Below are 20828 nucleotides of genomic sequence, written 5' to 3'. Positions count from 1 at the left end.
ATTATGAGGTTTGTTGAAATTCTGTGAACAAGGCTGGTCTTCTCGCTTTTCTCTCCCAGTCACGGGAATGATTTAAGAATGACATCAAGATAGCAAACAACAGACATTGTTTGTTCCACCATGCATGACAGTCTGTAAGTGGTTGCACCCTGTTGCTTCAATGGCTGCTGGAATAGCCTCTACAACAGGTTGAATGTTGCACGTTGTTTCCTCTTCACAACAGGTTCCTCAGATGTGTGTGGCAACAGCAATAAAGAAAAACAGTTGTAGGATTCTTGAAAGCATCATCCCACAATTCATCTGAGGTGTTTCAGGGAAACCACTATTCCATTACAGTGCCACAGTTTTCAGAGAAATGGTTTTTAAGGACATTTTCAAGATGTTTAAATTCTCACCTCCAATCAGCAACCACACACTTCAATGGATTTTTTTAAAATTTATTTATAACTATAAAAGAGTAGTTAGTTTTTTCTTTTATAATTTAATCCTTTGGAGGCTTTAACATCTACTAAAATAACTAATATTTTAGTATAACATGAAGCAATATCAAACTAATTGTTTTTTCATCAGTGCTTGAATAGGTGCCCAGTCACTTGAATTTTCCATGGTCTTTTATGCTTTCATTGGAATAGTTTTCTTAACTGAAGCTGTAACTGATGCTCTTATAGGTTTCTTCTCAACAGCAATTAAATCCAGAATACTTACAGGCATTTTATTTGTGCAACCTGGATGTGGGCACCTGGAATAGAAAAGATATCAGCTCTGAAGATGCAATTGGGAACTGCTGTGGCATACATAAAAGCAACATTGACCAAAATACCAGGTGACTCAAAAAGAAAGAACAGATTTCAAATGTTTATTACAGATAAATTATGAAAGACAGAAACACATTGCACTTGTCAGTGGATGGAGGAAAGTTCAAAGTTTTGACACATCTGCACAGTTGTTTGTTTGTAGCAACATGGTGACTACACCACAAGAAAAATCATTCTGTGTGTTGGAATTTGGGTAAATTCAATCCACTGTTCAAGTGCAATGGGCATTCTACCATCAGTTCAGGATGAAGCCACTTCTGCATATGCAGATTTATGACTGGCCTACAAAATTCTTGGCAGTTTAGTGTGTTAAATACGTATGCTGCCCCTTTATATCTGTAGAGTATTGTCATCTCTTAAGTAATTTCCAGTAATAAACTTCTGAACCATTGTTACATTGTCGCGAGTAGGCCTAATTTTTCGTACACGTATTTTCATTGTTTTCTGGTAATTTAATTGTCTTTCTGTCACTAAAATCGATTTGTACCATGAGTGTAAAGTGCCTGACATGCCGTAGAATCGTTAGCTCCAGGGTCTGGTGCGATGGATGTAGTAACTTTTTTCATTGGGGCAATTGTAGTGGCGTGTGAATTTGGAAAATGAGCGAGACTCATCAGTGGTTCTGTAGGCTATGCAGTAGAGATAGAAAGATTGTGGAACAGGAGGGGAAAATTGCTGCCCTTCAGGCTGAGTTAGATGAGGCTAGGTGAGAACTGAGCATGTTAAGGGGGGAGAAGGGTAAACAGGGGTGGGAAGTGGCAACAGGCATAAGAAACAGGCCAAGAAATTCTTCTGACAGCATTGTTATTAATGTACAAAATAGGTTTGACCTGTTGCCTCAGTCAGAAACTGATGAGCCTCTCACAGAAGTAGATGTAGACAGGGCTCAACAAGCTTTCAGCAGCAAATTGAATAAGAAGGTAGAGAAGTCTTCAAAGAGAAAGAAAGTCTTGTTGCTAGGTAGTTCGCATGCTAGGGGTGTGGGCCAACTTCTGCAGGATGAGTTAGGGTCAGAATACCAGGTCACAAGTTTTTTTAAACCTAGTGCTGGACTGGGGCAGGTTACAGAGGATTTAGATTCACTATGCAGAGGCTTTACTAAGGAAGATACCATGGTTATTGTGGGTGGGACAGGCAACAGTATTGACAGAGATCCGGGGTACAGCACAGAGTGTGACCTGACAAATATTTCATCAGCATCGTGTCATACCAGTGTTGGGTTTGTGTCAGTTCTGGAGCGCCACGACCAGCCTCATTTGAGCTCTTCTGTCAGGAGAGTTAATTTGGAGTTGGAACGGCTACTTGGATCTGGTGCAGTGTCACACATTGGTGTGGTTCCTGTTGATTCACTCAGTAGGTGGGACTATACTAGACATGGCCTACACCTCAACAAGAAGGAGAAGGGTAAACTGGCTGGGCTGATAGCAGGAAAATTAAAGGGGGGAGGAACTACATCTCATGGTGGAAACTCTTTTTTAGTGTAAGATCAGTGTCCAGTGGGAAACTCAGCCAGGCAAGTACTAAAGATGTTATAAAAGTTCAAGATACTCACAAAAGTAAAGTGAAAAATAATGTTAGTATATTTCATCAAAATATTGGGGGAGTGAAGAATAAAATTGATGAGACTGCTTTGTTTAGAAGATATAGAAACTGAGAATGCAATAGATGAACTATGCCTTTCTGAGCATCACATTGTCACTGATATGCAAAAGGTTAGCATCAATGGGTACAAATTAGCTGCACATGTAAGTAGAGATAATATGATGAGAGGAGGAGTTGCCATATATGTCAGAAGGTTCCACAGTGTAAAAAATTTAGAAACTAAAAAAAATTGTGTAGAGCAACATATAGAAGCATGTGCCACTGAACTAAAACTAAATGATGGCACTTTCATAATTGTAACAGTGTATAGGTCCCCCTCAGGGAATTTCCAGCTATTTCTAGAAAACTTGGATGCTTTGTTGTGCTATCTGTCAGACAGGGGGAAGCAAATTATCATTTGTGGGGATTTCAATGTTGATTCCCTGAAAGAGTGTAATAGGAAGAATGACCTTGTAGTATTACTCAGTTCTTTCAATTTGAGCTCCATCATTGATTTTCCTACTTGGATAACAAAGAACAGCAGGACATTGATAGATAACTTTTTTATAGACCAAGGTAAATTTAAGGACATAAATGCTTACCCTGTTGAGAATGGTCTTTCAGATCATGTTGCACAGTTAGTTACAGTACATGACATAGCTCCATGCAGTATATCAAATCAGAATTTCAAAGCAGTGCATTCAGTTAACAATAAAATTATTGTAAACTATAGGGAAAGCCTAAAGCAGCTAGACTGGGATGAACTGTATAAGGAACCTGATGCAAACTTGAAATATAACTTATTTCACGATACATTTTTAAGGGTATTTGAAAATTGTTTTCCCAAGAAAATAGTTAAAACATAGTTCCAAGAAAACATATAAAAAACCTTGGCTAACTAAAGGAATAAGAATATCTTGCAACCGTAAAAGAGAACTGTATCTAACAGCAAGAGGGAGTACTGACCCGGAAACTGTCAATATTATAAAAACTATTGTGTGGTACTAAGAAAAATTATTAAAAGTCCAGAAGCATGTGTATCATGTCTGAGATCAGTAACTCTGATAATAAAATTAAAGCAATTTGGAATAGGGAAACAGGGCAACCAAGAGCACAGGAAGACTTTAGTGCCATAAAACTGAATGACAAGTGTACTAAAAAACAATCAGAAATTGAAAATATTTTCAATAATCATTTTTTAAATGTTGTGGAGAAAATAGGATCTAGATCTTCCCTAGAAGAGGCAAGGCTTCTAATAGAAGAGGCCATACCTGTGCTGTTTGAAACAACTGTATTTCCACCAACCACTCCCTCTGAAATCAGTAAAATAATAAACTCACTGAAAAGTAAAAGCTCTTATGGAATTGATGGCATTTCCAGCAAGATACTTAAAGCTTGTTCCCCACAGATAAGTAGGATTCTCAGCCACGTATGTAATAGCTCTTTGGAGCAGGGTGTTTTCCTTGATAGACTGAAATATGCCATTGTAAAACCATTGCATAAAAAGGGGGATACGTCGGATGTCAACAACTATTGCCCAATCTCTCTTCTGACAGCTCTATCAAAAATTTTTGAGAAAGTAATGTATTCAAAAGTAGCCTCCCATATTTGTAAAAATAAAGTACTAACAAAATGTCAGTTTGGTTTTCAGAAAGGCTTTTCAACAGAAAATGCTATATATGCGCTCACTGATCAAATATTAAATGCTCTGAATAACCAGACATCACCCATTGTTATTTTTTGTGATCTCTCAAAGGCCTTTGATTGTGTAAATCATGGAATTCTTTTAGATAAGCTAAATCATTATGGTTTGAGGGGGGGCAGTGCACAAATGGTTTAATTCATACTTAACTGGAAGAATGCAGAAAGTTGAAATAAGTGATTCATGTAATGTTAAAACAACAGCTGATTCCTCAAACTGGGGGGCTATCAAGTATGGGGTCCCATAGGGTTCGGTCTTAGGTCCTTTAGTGTTCTTGATATACAATAATGACTTACCATTCCACATTGATGAAGATACAAAGTCAGTTCTTTTTGCTGATGATACAAGTATAGTAATAACATCCAAAACCCAAGAACTAAGTGATGTAATTGTAAATGATGTTTTTCACAAAATTATTAAGTGGTTCTCAGCAAACGGACTCTCTTTAAATTTTGATAAAACACAGTATACACAGTTCTGTACAGTAAATGGCACAACTCCAGTAATAAATATAGACTTTGAACAGAAGTCTGTTGCTAAGATAGAATTTTCAAACTTTTTAGATATGGCCATTGATGAGAGGTTAAACTGGAAGCAACACATTTATGGTCTGCTGAAATGTCTGAGTTCAGCTACGTATGCTATTAGCGTTATAGCAAATTTTGGTGACAAGAATCTCTCAGTAAATTAGCTTACTATGCCTACTTTCATTCACTGCTTTCGTGTCGCATCATATTCTGGGGTAATTCATCGTTGAGTAGAAAAGTATTCATTGCTCAAAAACAAGTAATCAGAATAATTGCTGGAGCCCACCCATGGTCATCCTGCAGAAATCTATTTAAGGATCTAGGGATCCTCACAGTAACCTCACAGTATATATATATATTCACTTATGAAATTTGTTGTTAATAATCCCACCCAGTTCAAAAGTAATAGCAGTGTGCATACCTATAACACCAGGAGAAAGGATGATCTTCACTATGCAGGGTTAAATCTGACTTTGGCACAGAAAGGGGTAAATTATGCTGCCACAAAAGTCTTTGGTCACCTACCAAACAGTATCAAAAGCCTGACAGATAGTCAACCAACATTTAAAAATTAATTAAAAGAATTTCTAGATGACAACTCCTTCTACTCACTGGCTGAATTTTTAGATTAAATTAAGGGAGGAGAAGGAAAAAAAACTAGCTTAAACATTAGTGTCATGCAATATTTTGTGTAATGTAATATCTTGTACAGACATCTTTTATTAACCTGACACATCCCACATCATCACGAAGTGTCGTATTTGTGATCTATGGAACAAGTATTAATCTAATCTAATCTAAACTATGCAAAGGGATGAGCAGTGTTCAGCTGTGCATGTCTATGAAAAATATTGAGTGTATTTGAGATGCAATTACTTGAAGCCCTCAGAAGTCCACAAGATGTGAAGGCTAGGAATTTCAGCTTTCTCAAACAATGGTGTAGCATGTTCCAAATCTTGGGAATGAAGCCTTACAAGTTTCACTTACTGGAGCATTTGCATCCCAGTGAACATAACAGAAGGTACAAATATTGCATTTAGTTCTCCAGAACATGACAGAGGACACTTTTTCCAAGTGACTCATCTTTTTGGACAAATCAGTGTTTCATCTATTGGGTAAAGTAAACTACCATAATATAAGAATCTGGAAGTCACAAAATCTTGGCATCACTGGTGAATGTGAGGGAGACTCATTGAAAGTAAAAGTGTTTTGTGTTGTTTCTGTTCACAATGTTTATGTAACTTTCTTTTTTGCAGAGAAAAACGAGACAGGTATGTCATACGTGGAGATGCTGCTGAACTGGTTGTTTCCTCAACTTCACATATTCTAATGGTTTCATTTTTATGTATGATGGCATCCCCCCCCCTCCCCAACCCCCACCACTTTCACCTTGAGATGTGGCTTTACCTTAAGAAGTCCGTCCCACAACACGTAACAAGCCCACCCTACAACACTGGAAGAAGTGGACAATAAGATTGTGTTCATTGTTTTTGGGACCTCAAGTCATGAGACTGTACACCTCACAATTTTTTTTTTCTTTTAGTGGGGTTACACCCACCTGTGGCAGCTAATCTTCAAGAGCTGAAAAAATGAATTGTTGAAGCTGTCAGTTCAATAAACAGGAATCCGTTGATTAGCATATGGAATGAAACTAACCAGTATTGCTAGGTTTCTCGAGCAACACATGGTGCTCATGTTGCGTCAATGGTATAGTGTGAACATAAAACCTTACACCTTCCTCTTTACCCAGTGGCATGTTTAATGTGTTTTTAATCTCTCATAATTTGTAATAAACAACTGAAATCTGTTCTTTCATTTTGAATCAACCTGTGTTTAATTACAGCAACTATTTTAAAAAATATACTAATCTAATATTGGCCCTTGTGGTTTATACAATTTCAGTCCATTTGTCACTCAAGGTTGGGTTACTTAAATCATCCTGAATGCTCACATAAAACTAAAATATCATAGAATTCTATGCTACATTTTTAAATTTCCTTTCATATAGTGGTTTCACAAAAAGGAAAAGTATAATTCTACTCCAAGAATGCTTCATTTTGAAAAATTATAAAACTAATACTCACAGTACATCATTTCGTCCCTCAATGAGATTTTTAATGGTAGATTTTTCATAGACATGCATACACCACATATTTCGTACTGGATTTAAATATCTCCGTCCTGTTTTGGGATCAAACATTTCCATAGTACGTCCTCTATTATTTGGTGTCCCTTTTGGTATAATTTTGCTGGCTTTCTTTGCTGTGTTGGAGCCTTTTACCTTTGAATCATTTTTAATCAAATGGGCTGGATCATTTACCTTGGACAAAATCTTCATTTTATTGCCTCCAGTCTGTGTAAGATTGGGTCTGATTGTTTTCCCAGATGCTGCAGAGCCTTGCATTTTTAATGATTTATTCAAGGAAACTAAATCATTCATTGTTAGTCGATTCCAGGGCACAGGGGAGTCTCGGCGGTAATTTTCATTTAATTTAATTAGCTTCTTCACCTCTTCAGACTCTCTTATTTTTGGCAGCTTGATTGGTGTAATTTTTCTGTTGCCTTTGTTGATTTCTGCAAGACACATTGAAATTAATTTAATTTTAAATGACAGTCACAGTCTGCTACAAGCTGAATAAAGAAAATGGGAATTAAAATTTATCACACTCTTCTGTAGCCCTAGTAACTCATAATTATGGGATAAATATAATAAAAGTTTATTTTCTTGAAAAAAAAAAAAGATTTTTGTGGGGAACAGCAATAACATGACCCCATGCAAGTGGTATAGCAGTTCCCACCATCTCATAAGAAGACATGCAAATTTATACCCCACAAAGTTCAACACTTATCTCTTACATGAAAGGTGACAAAATGTCATTTTTAAAACTTTGGTGCATTTGGAGTGGTGTGTTTGAGTGAATAATTTTGGTACTTGGCAGGATAGTTGAATAGGTTGCATTGCGTATTTACTGATAAATATATATTGATCGCCAGAACATTGTAACCACAGACCTACTATCAATATGAAACTGTCCAGGTGATACCAGAATGATCTGGTGAAGAATGACTGCTAGTCAGAAAAACACACAGGGCATGTAGTATCAGTGAGCATCCTATCTATGTGTATAATGGGAAGGCATGTGATCTGTCTGAGTTTGACCAAGTGCAGCCGACATCTCATGCATGTGCCAATGTTAACACCACAACATTGACAATTACGCTGAAATGGCCATGTGTCCATCAGCACTGGAATTTGGCACAGTGGCAGAGTGTTGCATGATTTGATGAATCCTGATATCATCTTCATTGTGCCAATAGAAGGGCACAAATCTGTAACATCTTTCCAGGGCAACAGCACCTTGACATCTGTACTTCAGGGCACAGACAAGCTGGGTGGGGCCCCATTATGCTCTGAGAAATGTTCATCTGTGCATCCATGGTTACAGTGAACTTGTGCCAGGCACCATGAATGGCCAAGGAGTATCACATATTGGTTGCAGACCATGTATACCTCTTCATAATGATCGTGTTTCCCAATGGTAGTGACATTTTTCAGCATGATAATGTGCCATGACACAATGCCAAGAGAGTGGTGGAGGGGTTCAAGGAACATAGAGGTGAGTTTCAATTGATGTGCTAACCCTAAACTTGCCAGATATGAACCCCATTGAACACGTTTGCGATGTGATTCAATGTCATGTCAGATCTCATCACGCCCTTTCCCAGAATCTATAGGAATTAACCTACCAAGGAGCACAAATTTCACACCATGATGTGTTGCTGCTGTTATCAATGCCAAAGGTGGACATACCAGCTATTAAGTAGTTGGTCGTAATGTTCTGGCTGATCAGTGTATAAGATATAGCAATAAATAGTGAATACAATGACATAAAACTTACAGCATTTGCACAATGCAAACTGTTCAGTCATCCAAGCAAGTTTTGCAGTTTTACCGCCATTATTTACTATAATATTGTCTCTGTGCTCCCATCAGAGTGATAAGTGATGGGCTGTAATATATTCCTAGATTTCTCATGTAATACTTGTTCTTGAAACTCTGTGTAGGTCTTTGTGGGATAGTTAACATAAATCTTCATGCCCCTGCCAGCTGACATTTTTCAGTATTTCCATATTGCTCTCCAGTATGTCAAATAAACTGATGACCATTCTTCCTGTTCTATTTTGCACATTATATGTTGTACATATTGCTCAGCACACTTAAATGCAACAAGGAGTATCATTAAAAACTGTGAAAGTTCATAAACTTCTGCATATTATTTTCTTCTTCTGGATGCAAAGAGAGAAAGAAAAAAAATTGTTGGTTGCAGCTGTAACAAATAGGTCATTTAGTGCCCTTAGTGAAGAGAAAAATACAAGGACTACCTTTGAACAAAATCCAAGAAGAAGACAGTAATCAAGTATCTTCATTCTCTACTGAACATTTACAGTAACATAGGACATAAATATGTCATAATGTTAACACTGGAAATAAAAATATAAAGTGTACTGTCATATCCGTTATGTAACTTTTCATATCTTTGTATGTACAATGGAATCTTTGGACTGGTAAAACGGAAACTGTTTGGTACACATGTGCACAGTTTGGTACAATGTTTCCACAGACATAACGTATGTCTGTGTATGCTTTGTTATAAGTTTATCTTTGAGGAACCATTCTCAGTAGATCTCTTGTAGTCTGTCTGAAACAATCTTAACAGGTTACAGTCCCAGGCCATGTGTGAACAGCTGCGAAGTATTGTTTTCACTTGTGAATAAATTTTTGTAAGATAACATGAATTTGCCATTGTTTTTGTGTTTTGGAAGTTCAACGCACCTGAAGACTGAACAAACTGGGAATGTCATGTGCCAATGCCGTAGTGAGCATATGCTCTTCAAGACATCATTAATGGTATGTACAGGTATCCTGAATTGGTGGAAGATGTGACCATGGATAAAAAGATGGCACATCAGTAGTGGTTGAAAGATAATGGATGGCAAAGTGGCAGTTTTATTAGTTAGTGCACTAGAAAAATCCATAGCTGAGCTCATGTTGACATGTACCTGTGCAATTGAAATTTGGGATGAGTTACATACGCAGTTCAATCATAGAAGTACACATGTTGATTAAAGCGTTTTTTTGTGGTCAGTCTGATGACAAAGATGACATTAGCACACATGCTCCAAAGTTGCAAAAGCTTTTTGTCGATCTGAATGATGAGTTGGAGAAGCATAAGAGAAATATTTTGTCTGAAACAATTTTATCCTTGCCAGGCAAAGAATATGACAATTTTAAAGACCTGTGCGGTACAATTCCATCTGAAAATCAAAGTGTGAACCTTTTTATTTAAAAATTATGTGAGATTCAATTGCATAATCAAAGTATGGTTGAATCAGCTGTATATGTGGCATGCAGTGGTCCTAGAAAGAAGAGGCAGTGAAATAAAAGTGGCAATAGTGAAAACTCGAAAAAAAATTGGATATGCAAAATGAAAATTTCCTTGTCATAAATATTGGCAGTTAGGCCATTGCACAGCAGAGTGTGCCATGAATAGGGCAGATAATAGCATTTACATCAATCAGCCAGAAAAGAATGTTCCATTTTTGTTATATTTTTGATGCCTCAGCAATCAACTGTTTTGAAGTTGATAGTTACTACTGAGACATCTTGTATCACTATTCCTGAAAAGATTTCAACTGGGAAAAGAAGTGTAAGCATATTAGTTCATGAACAGAGAACTGTGAAAATTTGAAGACACCTAAATACTTTCTGAAAAATGTGTTTTATGTTCCTGTAGCAAACGCTCACTTGTTCTCCATAAAAGTAGCTGCACAAAAAGGGTTTTGCACAAGACTTCATAATGAAAGGGTCAAAACTGAAGATAGAGTGATTGGGAAACAATAATGACTGGTCACATCACCTGTGTTCTCTATGTTCTTGACATATGCTCCATCAAACCAGCACAAATAGTTCAAGTGATTTGGTGATATCATCAGATATGCTGCAAGTTTATCATGGGAGATTTGGTCATTACCGCATGCAATATGTGAAAAGCATCCTGAAGCAGATAAAAATTAATGTGGACAGTTAAGGAGAAGAATTCTGTGATGGATGTGCACTGTGAAAAATGCATCAATTGTAATCCAGGAATTGAATGAATCCACCGGCAAGTGCTTGTGAATAAACCTTGACAACATAGATGGACTTGTGTCTATAGAGTCTCTTGGAAAAGCTCACTACCACAGATATTTTAAAGATGATTTTAACAAGTTTTGTAAAATTTTCTTCCTGAAGCAGAGGAGTGAATTCAGTACCATCCTCAAACAATTCTTGAGTGAAGCTAAGACAAAAGGTCATGTTATCAAAAAGTTCAGATGTGGCAGAAGAAAACAATTTGATAACAAGAGAGTCTTTGAATTACTGCCAAAGAGAGTCATAGAGCATTGCATTACTCCACCCTACACACCATGGCAAAATCAAGTTGCAGAAAGAGAAAACTGCACCATTTTGAAATGTGTGCATTCTGTCTTGAACCCTAGTAAATTGCCAAAAGTAATGTGAACAGAAGCATGCAATTCTGTTACATACCTTTTGAATCATGCTGGGAAGTTCTCTAGTGAAAACAAACCTCCTTATGAACAGCTGTATGGGCAACCAGTAGGCAACCTGAATCATACGAGAATCTTTGGAGCAAAATGTTTGTGGGTGTGGACAATAATTTTCATTTAAAGTTTGACACAAGGCTCTGCATGGATATCTGTTTGACAATGTGAATCACAGATATGGCTTTAGCTTTTGAATTCCATGTAAGAGGAAAGTTGTGCTGAGTCACAATACAAATATCATGATTGAAATCATGTGCAATCTGTGCTCCAATGTAAAGTGTAGAAAGTTAAAATCTAATCCATCTCTTATGTCTTCTGCTCCCAGAATAACAAATTTTTTTTCTTTCTTTCCTCTCTCTCTTTTTCTTTTTTTTTTTAAAAAAATCTAATACATTGCATATGAAATACATACATCAAGATGTAAAATTGCTATTTATACAAAATCCCAGTTACACTTACATTTCAATTTGTATACTTCTTATTACAATGATGCAAGTGATTTTACTAGAAGCCTGCATAATTAAATGTTATGGCAACTGAAGTTATGACAACATCATACGATTAAAAACATTTTAATCTAATCAACAGAGATTATCACCACTCATTTGAAGCTGGGCATTCCCAACTTTCCAAGAACATATTTTAAATTATCTGAAATTATGAAACAACTGACATTTAAAGTCCAAACCCTCAAAATGTCAACTGTCTATTTTGCCTTAATGGCTGTGAACTTCCACAATTAAATTTTTATTGCTGTAATTTTTCTGAATCACACAATGCCTCTAATTAATTCAGTCAGTAACTGAGATTTCAAATACTTTAGGATCATAAAAGATTTGTTTCAAGATGAATGCCATACTCAAAAATGGGGATTTCAGATGGTGAATGAACGCTATTGTTCCACGTCCTTCTGTGAATTACATTTTTTGTAAACCAAAACTTGTAAATTCATAAACTAAATGCTACTAAAGTCTTAGGAGTCCATGCACAATAGTAAAATCTAGGTGAACTAAATTTCAAACATTAAGTAACCTGAAAAATTATATCATATTATTACACCTATCTTTAAATAACCATTGCTCCCCCAAAATCACAAGTGCAGTATTGAAAGGCACTAGGGTAATATCTATGTGTTGGTTAAAGTTATGGTCAGGAAATTTACACTAAACTTCTATGTAGCTTAAAATATGTGACCAGAGAGCAAACAGATAACATCTTCTGTGTCAGACCATGTTAATAAACACAATTATGTCAGTTTTCATAAAAGTTTGCTTACACACAGTATAAGAGTTACATCATAAGATTGATTAGCATACAAGTTGCTGTCAGTGTAATGTGATAACATTTATGCAAAAGTCTGGGTTTCAAAGACACATGTGTAAAAACTATGCTGTAGCTATATTACCGATGTCACATCTTGGACCCAATTAGTAAACAAGAACCTGCAATATTCAAACAAGTTTTGGACTTGCTGCTTGTCATCATTTTCTCCGTGCATGATATTTTGACTAGGCACTTGTCAGTCATCTTCAGGTTAGCCATCAAAGACTGACGAAAACTTGCTCCATCACACAAAATATAGTGCACTGCAAGTATTGTGTGCACATGTCAGAATCAAGTTGACACACAGACCACACTTCCCAACAGTAGCACTGTAGCTGGTAGAACCACAGAACTCAGCTATACTCTGCATTACAGCTTGTTGTGGCCATTGGCATGCTTTGTTATATTCAAGTAGAACAAATCATGGTGATGATGGGGTTCCATGCACTGTCCAACTGATAGTCACTATCATGGTTCATCACTCTTCATCCTGTGCATCTCCATGGATTCTGTAATAATGGAGTCCTAAACAATATCCTAGTCCAGTCATACTCCACTGAATGTGCAATGGATATACAGAGTTCAGCAACAGTGGACTTACTTGGATGCTAAAGGGGAGTGCAGTGTTGATATTCAATGCAGCATTCTTTCACAGTGCACACGGTCTGTCCTAAGTAAGCCATATCACGTTGACAAAGTATTTTGTAAATTCTGGCCTTCCACGACAACAGTTTGTCCTTCACTGATCCCGAAGATCTGCAATCTTAAAATGGTGGTTGGAAAATCACTTTCACATGAAGTTTATAGAGAAAAGGCTGCTGTTCAATTGATTGAAACTTTCAAGCAACTGACACCTTCTACACTCTTTGTTGATGATGCAAGTACAGTGAAATTGTCTAGAAACCTAACATATCATCAAAATACATAGAAGACCATCACTTCTACCTCAAGGAAAGATTCTTGAATGGGGACCTTGGATTAGAACACACTGATTGGATGAACCGGTTGACTGATCTACTTACCAAGCCATTGGAAAAGGTCCGACAAGATGCTGTGTGAAAGAACTGAGAGTGCAAAAGATTAGATCCATGTGAAAGTCAATACTTACTTTTGTATTTTTCTTTGGAGAAAATGTTAACAGTTAAAGAAAAATAACTAAGTATATTGCCATATCTGTGTACTGTAACTTTTTGTATTTTGTTACACAAGTGCAATAGAATCTTTGGACTGGTAAAACAAAAAGTGTTTGTTACTATGTTTTGTTGTGGGTGTATCTCTGAGCAACCATGCTTCATAAATGTTTCATAGTATCTTTGAAATAAATAATCTTACAACAAAAGAATAATATAGGTGAGAACAATAAGCACATTCACAATCTAAAGCCAATACTGTGGGAAATCACACAATTATTTCTCAAGTGTCAAAAGGTTATATTATAGCAACTTGTTACAGTAATTCAACATTGTGGAATGTCACATGATTCTTTTTTCTGTGTGAAAACGTTATATGACAGCTACTTATACAGATTAAAATTTAATTTTTTAATTAATTTTAACTGAGCAAAGAATTAAAATCTATTAAATATTTTAAAATGTTTTACTTTATATGAGTGTCCAATTATTGTCAGCTATAGTTGAGTCAGTGTAAGTTGATCCCTGAGAGTTGTAGTGGGTTGGGCATAGCCACTTTGTGGGCATACCTCAACTGATAACACGATTTTGAAAACTCATCTATGGCAATGCACCAGTGTTAACACCGATCAGCAAATAGCTACTGTTTTTGCCTACAGCCATTAGGACAGGGGTGGCCAAGATTTTGGTTTGCAGGTCACGCCTAGGGAGTGAGTGCCAAAGCACTCAGCCTCAGTTCAAATTTCCCCATTATCACACCATGCTGTCTTACGGTGAGGAGGAAGAAGAGGGAGAAACTGTGAATATGCTGCAGGTAAATGGCAGTGCAGGCACACTGCATAGTTCTTGATTCTTAATTTCACATATCTCAACAACATAAGTCACAAACAAAATAAATTTTCAGTATTATTTAATTATTTCTGTTGTGCTGAAGACATAATTTAATTTTTATCTGGCACAAATTGCCAGCATATAGACAGATGCAGACAACTTCGCAGGATTTCACAATCAAGTTTTCACCTAACTGTGACTTATTTAGTTACATAATCGAATAAAGGTCTTTCACAAAACAATAATCAAGATATTGTAACACTTTTACAACCCCATTATGGAGACTTAGAAACTCTACCAGATGAAAACAATGTAGGCATCATCAGCAGTTTTAACTTAAAAAGAGCTGTCATTAAAACTGGAATTATCTTGCAGGTCAATCAGTTACATTTGCACATGGACATGAGCACTTTCAACTGAAATGGTAAAAGGTCTCCAAAAAAGCTAGGGGACAAATGCAAAGTTGACAGTGTCTTTAAAATTTTTATACAACTATTCTTGTCATTGTTTCAAGACCACAATGAATTCTTCAAACCTCATGTTTTCTTTAACGCCAGTGAGCTTAGGGAACTGGACTATCTTTGTCAGAGTTCGTCCCTTCTACAATGTGATTTTCTCTTTAAACACATCCTCATCAAATCACAAAGAAGTTATCTTGAAATGTCATACTGTGGGCAGTGTGCAAGTAAGTTCACTTAAAAAGTGAAGTCGCCACTCCATTTCGGATGTTCTGATTTCATTCCTGCACTCATTTTTCCTTCATAAATTCAGCAACATCAAGTTCTAAATTAAAAAATCATTTCAGGCCTGTCCCTTGACTTAACCAACATGCTTAGTAGTAATATATGAAGTCTCCATACTCTTCATTTAATCTACTGAAAAGTCTTGAAACTGACAATGGAATAATGCATGTGACTATTCGTACCACAAATTTCTTCACGTGCTCCAGGACTGCAAATTTAGCACAAAATGTGTTTTAATGTACAGAACAATGAATCCTGTCTGTTGATCATTATAATTTTTTGCTCTTTCATCTACATCTACATCTACATCTACATTTATACTCCGCAAGCCACCCAACGGTGTGTGGCGGAGGGCACTTTATGTTCCACTGTAATTACCTCTCTTTTCTGTTCCAGTCGCGTATGGTTCGCGGGAAGAACGACTGTCTGAAAGCCTCCATGCGTGCTCAAATCTCTCTAATTTTACATTCGTGATCTCCTTGGGAGGTATAAGTAGGGAGAAGCAATATATTCGATACCTCATCCAGAAACGCACCCTCTCGAAACCTGGCGAGCAAGCTACACCGCGATGCAGAGCACCTCTCTTGCAGAGTCTGCCACTTGAGTGTGCTAAACATCTCTGTAACGTTATCACAGTTACCAAATAACCCTGTGACAAAACACGCCACTCTTCTTTGGATCTTCTCTATCTCCTCCGTCAACCCGATCTGGTAAGGATCCCACAGTGATGAGCAATACTCAAGTATAGGTCGAACAAGTGTTTTGTAAGCCAGCTGCTTTGTTGCTGGACTACATTTTCTAAGGACTCTCCCAATGAATCTCAACCTGGTACCCACCTTACCAGCAATTAATTTTATATGATCATTCCACTTCAAATCATTCCGCATGCATACTCCCAGATATTTTACAGAAGTAACTGCTACCAGTGTTTGTTCCACTATCATATAATCATACAATAAAGGATCTTTCTTTCTATGTATTTGCAATACATTACATTTGTCTATGTTAAGAGTCAGTTGCCACTCCCTGCACCAAGTGCCTATCCGCTGCAGATCTTCCTGCATTTCGCTGCAATTTTCTAATACTGCAACTTCTCTGTATACTACAGCATCATCTGCGAAATGCCGCATGGAGCTTCCAACACTATCTACTATGTCATTTATATATATTGTGAAAAGCAATGGTCCCATAACACTCCCTTATGGCACGCCATAGGTTACTTTAACGTCTGTAGACGTCTCTCCATTGATAACAACATGCTGTGTTCTGTTTGCTAAAAACTCTTCAATCCAGCCACACAGCTGGTCTGATATTCTGTAGGCTCTTACTTTATCAGGCGACAGTGCGGAACTGTATCGAACACCTTCCGGAAGTCAAGGAAAATAGCATCTAACTGGGAGCCTGTATCTAATATTTTCTGGGTCTCATGAACAAATAAAGCGAGTTGGGTCTCACACGATCGCTGTTTCCGGAATCCATGTTGATTCCTACAGAGTAGATTTTGGATTTCCAAAAACGACATGATACTCAAGCAAAAAACATGTTCTAAAATTCTACAACAGATCGACATCAGAGATATAGGTCTATAGTTTTGCGCATCTGCTCGACGACCCTTCTTGAAGACTGGCCCTACATGTGCTCTTTTCCAATCATTTGGAACCTTCCGTTCCTCTAGAGAATTGCGGTACATGGCTGTTAGAATGGGAGCAAGTTCTTTCGTGTACTCTGTGTAGAATCAAATTGGTATCCCGTCAGGTCCAGTGAACTTTCCTCTGTTGAGTGATTCCAGTTGCTTTTCTATTCATTGGACACTTATTACGATGTCAGCCATTTTTTTGTTTGTGTGAGGATTTAGAGAAGGAACTGCAGTGCAGCCTTCCTCTGTGAAACAGCTTTGGAAAAAGGTGTTTAGTATTTCAGCTTTACGTGTGTCATCCTCTGTTTCAATGCCATCATCATCCCAGAGTGTCTGGATGTGCTGTTTCGAGCCACTTACTGATTTAACGTAAGACCAGAACTTCCTAGGATTTTCTGTCAAGTCGGTACATAGAATTTTACTTTCGAATTCACTGAACGCTTCACACATAGCCCTCCTTACATTAACTTTGACATCGTTTAGCTTCTGTTTGTCTGAGAGGTTTTGGTTGTGTTTAAACTTGGAGTGAAGCTCTCTTTGCTTTCGCAGTAGTTTCCTAACTTTATTGTTGAACCACGGTGGGTTTTTCCTGTCCCTCACAGTTTTACTCGGCACGTACCTGTCTAAAACGAATTTTACAATTGCCTTAAACTTTGTCTATAAATACTCAACATTGTCAGTGTCGGAACAGAAATTTTTGTTTTGATCTGTTAGGTAATCTGAAATCTGCCTTCTATTACTCTTGCTAAACAGATAAACCTTCCTCCCTTTTTTTATATTCCTATTAACTTCCATATTCAGGGATGCTGCAACGGCCTTATGATCACTGATTCCCTGTTCTGCACTTACAGAGTCGAAAAGTTCGGGTCTGTTTGTTATCAGTAGGTCCAAGATGTTATCTCCATGAGTCAGTTCTCTGTTTAATTGCTCGAGGTAATTTTTGGATAGTGCACTCAGTATAATGTCACTCGATGCTCTGTCCCTACCACCTGTCCTAAACATCTGAGTGTCCCAGTCTATATCTGGTAAATTGAAATCTCCACCTAAGACTATAATATGCTGAGAAAATTTATGTGAAATGTATTCCAAATTTTTCTCTCAGTTGTTCTGCCACTAATCCTGCTGAGTTGGGAGGTCGGTAAAAGGAGCCAATTATTAACCTAGCTCGGTTGTTGAGTGTAACCTCAACCAATAATATTTCACAGGAACTATCCACTTCTACTTCACTACAGGATAAACTACTACTAACAGCAACAAACACGTCACCACCGGTTGCATGCAATCTATTCTTTCTAAACACCGTCTGTGCCTTTGTAAAAATTTCAGCTGAATTTATCTCTGGCTTCAGCCAGCTTTCTGTACCTATAACGATTTCAGCTTCGGTGCTTTCAATCAGCTCTTGAAGTTCCGGTACTTTACCAATGCAGCTTCGACAGTGTACAATTACAATACCGATTACTGCTTGGTCCCCACATGTCCTGACTTTGCCCTGTACCCTTTGAGGCTGTTGCCCTTTCTGTACTTGCCCGAGGCCATCTAACCTAAAAAACCGCCCAGTCCACGCCACACAACCCCTGCTATCCGTGTAGCCGCTTGCTGCATGTAGTGGACTCCTGACCTATTCAGCGGAACCCGAAACCCCACCACCCTATGGCGCAAGTCGAGGAATCTGCAGCCCACACGGTCGCAGAACTGTCTCAGCCTCTAATTCAGACCCTCCACTCGGCTCTGTACCAAAGGTCCGCAGTCAGTCCTGTCGACAATGCTGTAGATGGTGAGCTCTGCTTTCATCCTGCTAACGAGACTGGCAGTCTTCACCAAATCAGATAGCCGCCGGAAGCCAGAGAGGATTTCCTCCGATCCATAGCGACACACATCATTGGTGCTGACATGAACGATCACCTGCAGATGAGTGCACCCTGTACCCTTCATGGCATCCAGAAGGACCCTTTCCACATCTGGAATGACTCCCCCCCGGTATTCACACGGAGTGCACATTGGTTTTCTTCCCCTCTCTTGCTGCCATATCCCTAAGGGGCCCCATTACGCGCCTGACGTTGGAGCTCCCGACTACCAGTAAGCCCACCCTCTGCAACTGCCCGGATCTTGCAGACTAAGGGGCAACCTATGGAACAGGACAAGCAGCCATCTCTGGCCGAAGATCAGTATCAGCCGGAGACAGAGCCTGAAACCGGTTCGTCAGACAAACTGGAGAGGCCTCCCGTTCAGGCCTCCAGAATGTCTTTCGCCCCCTGCCACACCTCGAGATGACCTCCCACTCTACCACAGGTGAGGGATCAGCCTCAATGTCAACTAAATCTTTAAATTCCTTCTGCATCGAACTGTAATGGTATTTATATTAAATATGCAACAGCAGTCGTTTATGCAATTTCAGAATTCTCATTTCCCTCTTCTGTCATTTTAATTCATTTTGAAGTATTGTGATAATAGATTCTTGGACCGCCTCTTTTTGTGCAAACAGCCAATGTAACTATGAATGTCCTTCATACCATGAACAAATAGCAAAGGTTACTTGGTGCTGACAGCACATTTCTGCTGAAAGAGTTGTGCCAACTAAAGAATTCTACACTGCAATGCTAAATGAACTGTTGCATTATTCTAGGTACTTCCAAGAAGAACAAAGCAAAGCTGAGTGACAGGCTAGGCCTTGGACCACTTGTGGCCCAAACAAGCTGCATGCGTGAAGTCTGGCATGCCACAGCTGGCCCTACATTAGAGCTTTCCTTTTGAAAGCTGGCAACAGCACTGCAAGCTGCCAGGAATCTTCTTACACCATCTTGATTATAGTGTCTTGGATTGTCCAATTCGCCTTATTTCTGGTGTTCTGGTGGTATATTTCTTTCCTGGGAGCACAATTTATAATGATGCTTCTACATCACAGAGATACAGATGTACTTGTTCAAAATGTTTAGTATTCTCATCCTTATAAAGAAAGGATGACAGCACTCCACTTGATCAGTCTTCCATTGTACCCTTTAATTGCCTTGAAATGAGGATTTTGTCCATACGTTAGTGAACCATTTGGCTGGAAGAGTTCAAATAGGGATCGCAAAGGTAATTATTATTAACTACTTTGGTCAATGAAGCAAGAAATCTGTGTGATTTTTCTACATACAAGATTCATATGTCCTCCCCAATTAATATTGGAGTAACTATGAAATCCTAGATTTTTATATTTTTGATGATAATAACAGAATTTGTGGAATTTTGTCCCAACTACAAAGGGAACAACTGGCTGCAAACTATTAAACATAGCCTAACAGTCAACAGGTTCTACATAACTTATCAAGAGGTGAAATTTTGTGTTGCGAGTTCACACAATTCGCATAGCACATAACTTAATGCAATGGGATGTCATTTACAGCAACAACGAGAAAAGAGGTAGATGTTGAGGTATTTTTGCCTGGTTGCACATTGAACATATTCTCAGGCAGATTTTTTTTCTCAAAGCAACTACTCCAATAGATGTACATAACTAAAATGTGTATTCCTGAATGTGTGAGACCAGTTGGCAGCTATGGGGGTCCACAACCTTTCTCTTTCACTACTGGGAACCTAGTCAAGCAGTAAACAATGTAGTGATACTTTATTGTTAATACAGAATATACAAGCTTCTGTATACTGCTTGCATGAAGAAGTATTTTTCAGACTTCCATCTGGGTGGCTGCATTGAAAATCCACAACGTTTTGATGTGTGTCACTGTCATCATCTTCTGGCAAAGTGTCAAGATTAAGTGGGCTCCCTTATATATTCCTGGGCAGTGACTGTCACCACACCTCCCCTCGAGTGTGGGGGTGAGTGACCGGTGGTGGTGATGGGGGGACGGGGGCGCAGACCACCTTTCAACAGCCCCCCCCCCCCCCCCCCACACACACACACACATGAACCATGGACCTTGCCATTGGTGGGGAGGCT

At 38.3% G+C, this 20828-nt stretch overlaps 1 protein-coding gene across 4 annotated transcripts in view; it reads right to left on the bottom strand.

The window, feature by feature from the left end:
* Positions 1-423: 423 nt before the first annotated feature.
* Positions 424-20828, bottom strand: part of LOC126351409 (uncharacterized) — an 84887-nt gene continuing 64482 nt past the window's right edge. For 2 of the 4 annotated variants that reach the window (XM_050002600.1, XM_050002601.1), the window contains 2 exons: positions 6710-7199; positions 424-739 (listed from right to left, as the gene is read on the bottom strand). In XM_050002600.1, coding sequence (XP_049858557.1) covers positions 613-739; positions 6710-7199 — 617 coding nt within the window. In that variant the 3' untranslated portion in view covers positions 424-612. The remainder of the gene's footprint in view (positions 740-6709; positions 7200-20828) is intronic. The other 2 variants (XM_050002602.1, XM_050002603.1) reach the window with 1 other exon arrangement.

The sequence above is a fragment of the Schistocerca gregaria genome, chromosome 1 (genome assembly GCF_023897955.1).
Source record: "Schistocerca gregaria isolate iqSchGreg1 chromosome 1, iqSchGreg1.2, whole genome shotgun sequence".
Lineage (NCBI taxonomy): Eukaryota > Metazoa > Arthropoda > Insecta > Orthoptera > Acrididae > Schistocerca > Schistocerca gregaria.
This window is presented reverse-complemented; position numbering and strand designations above follow the sequence as displayed.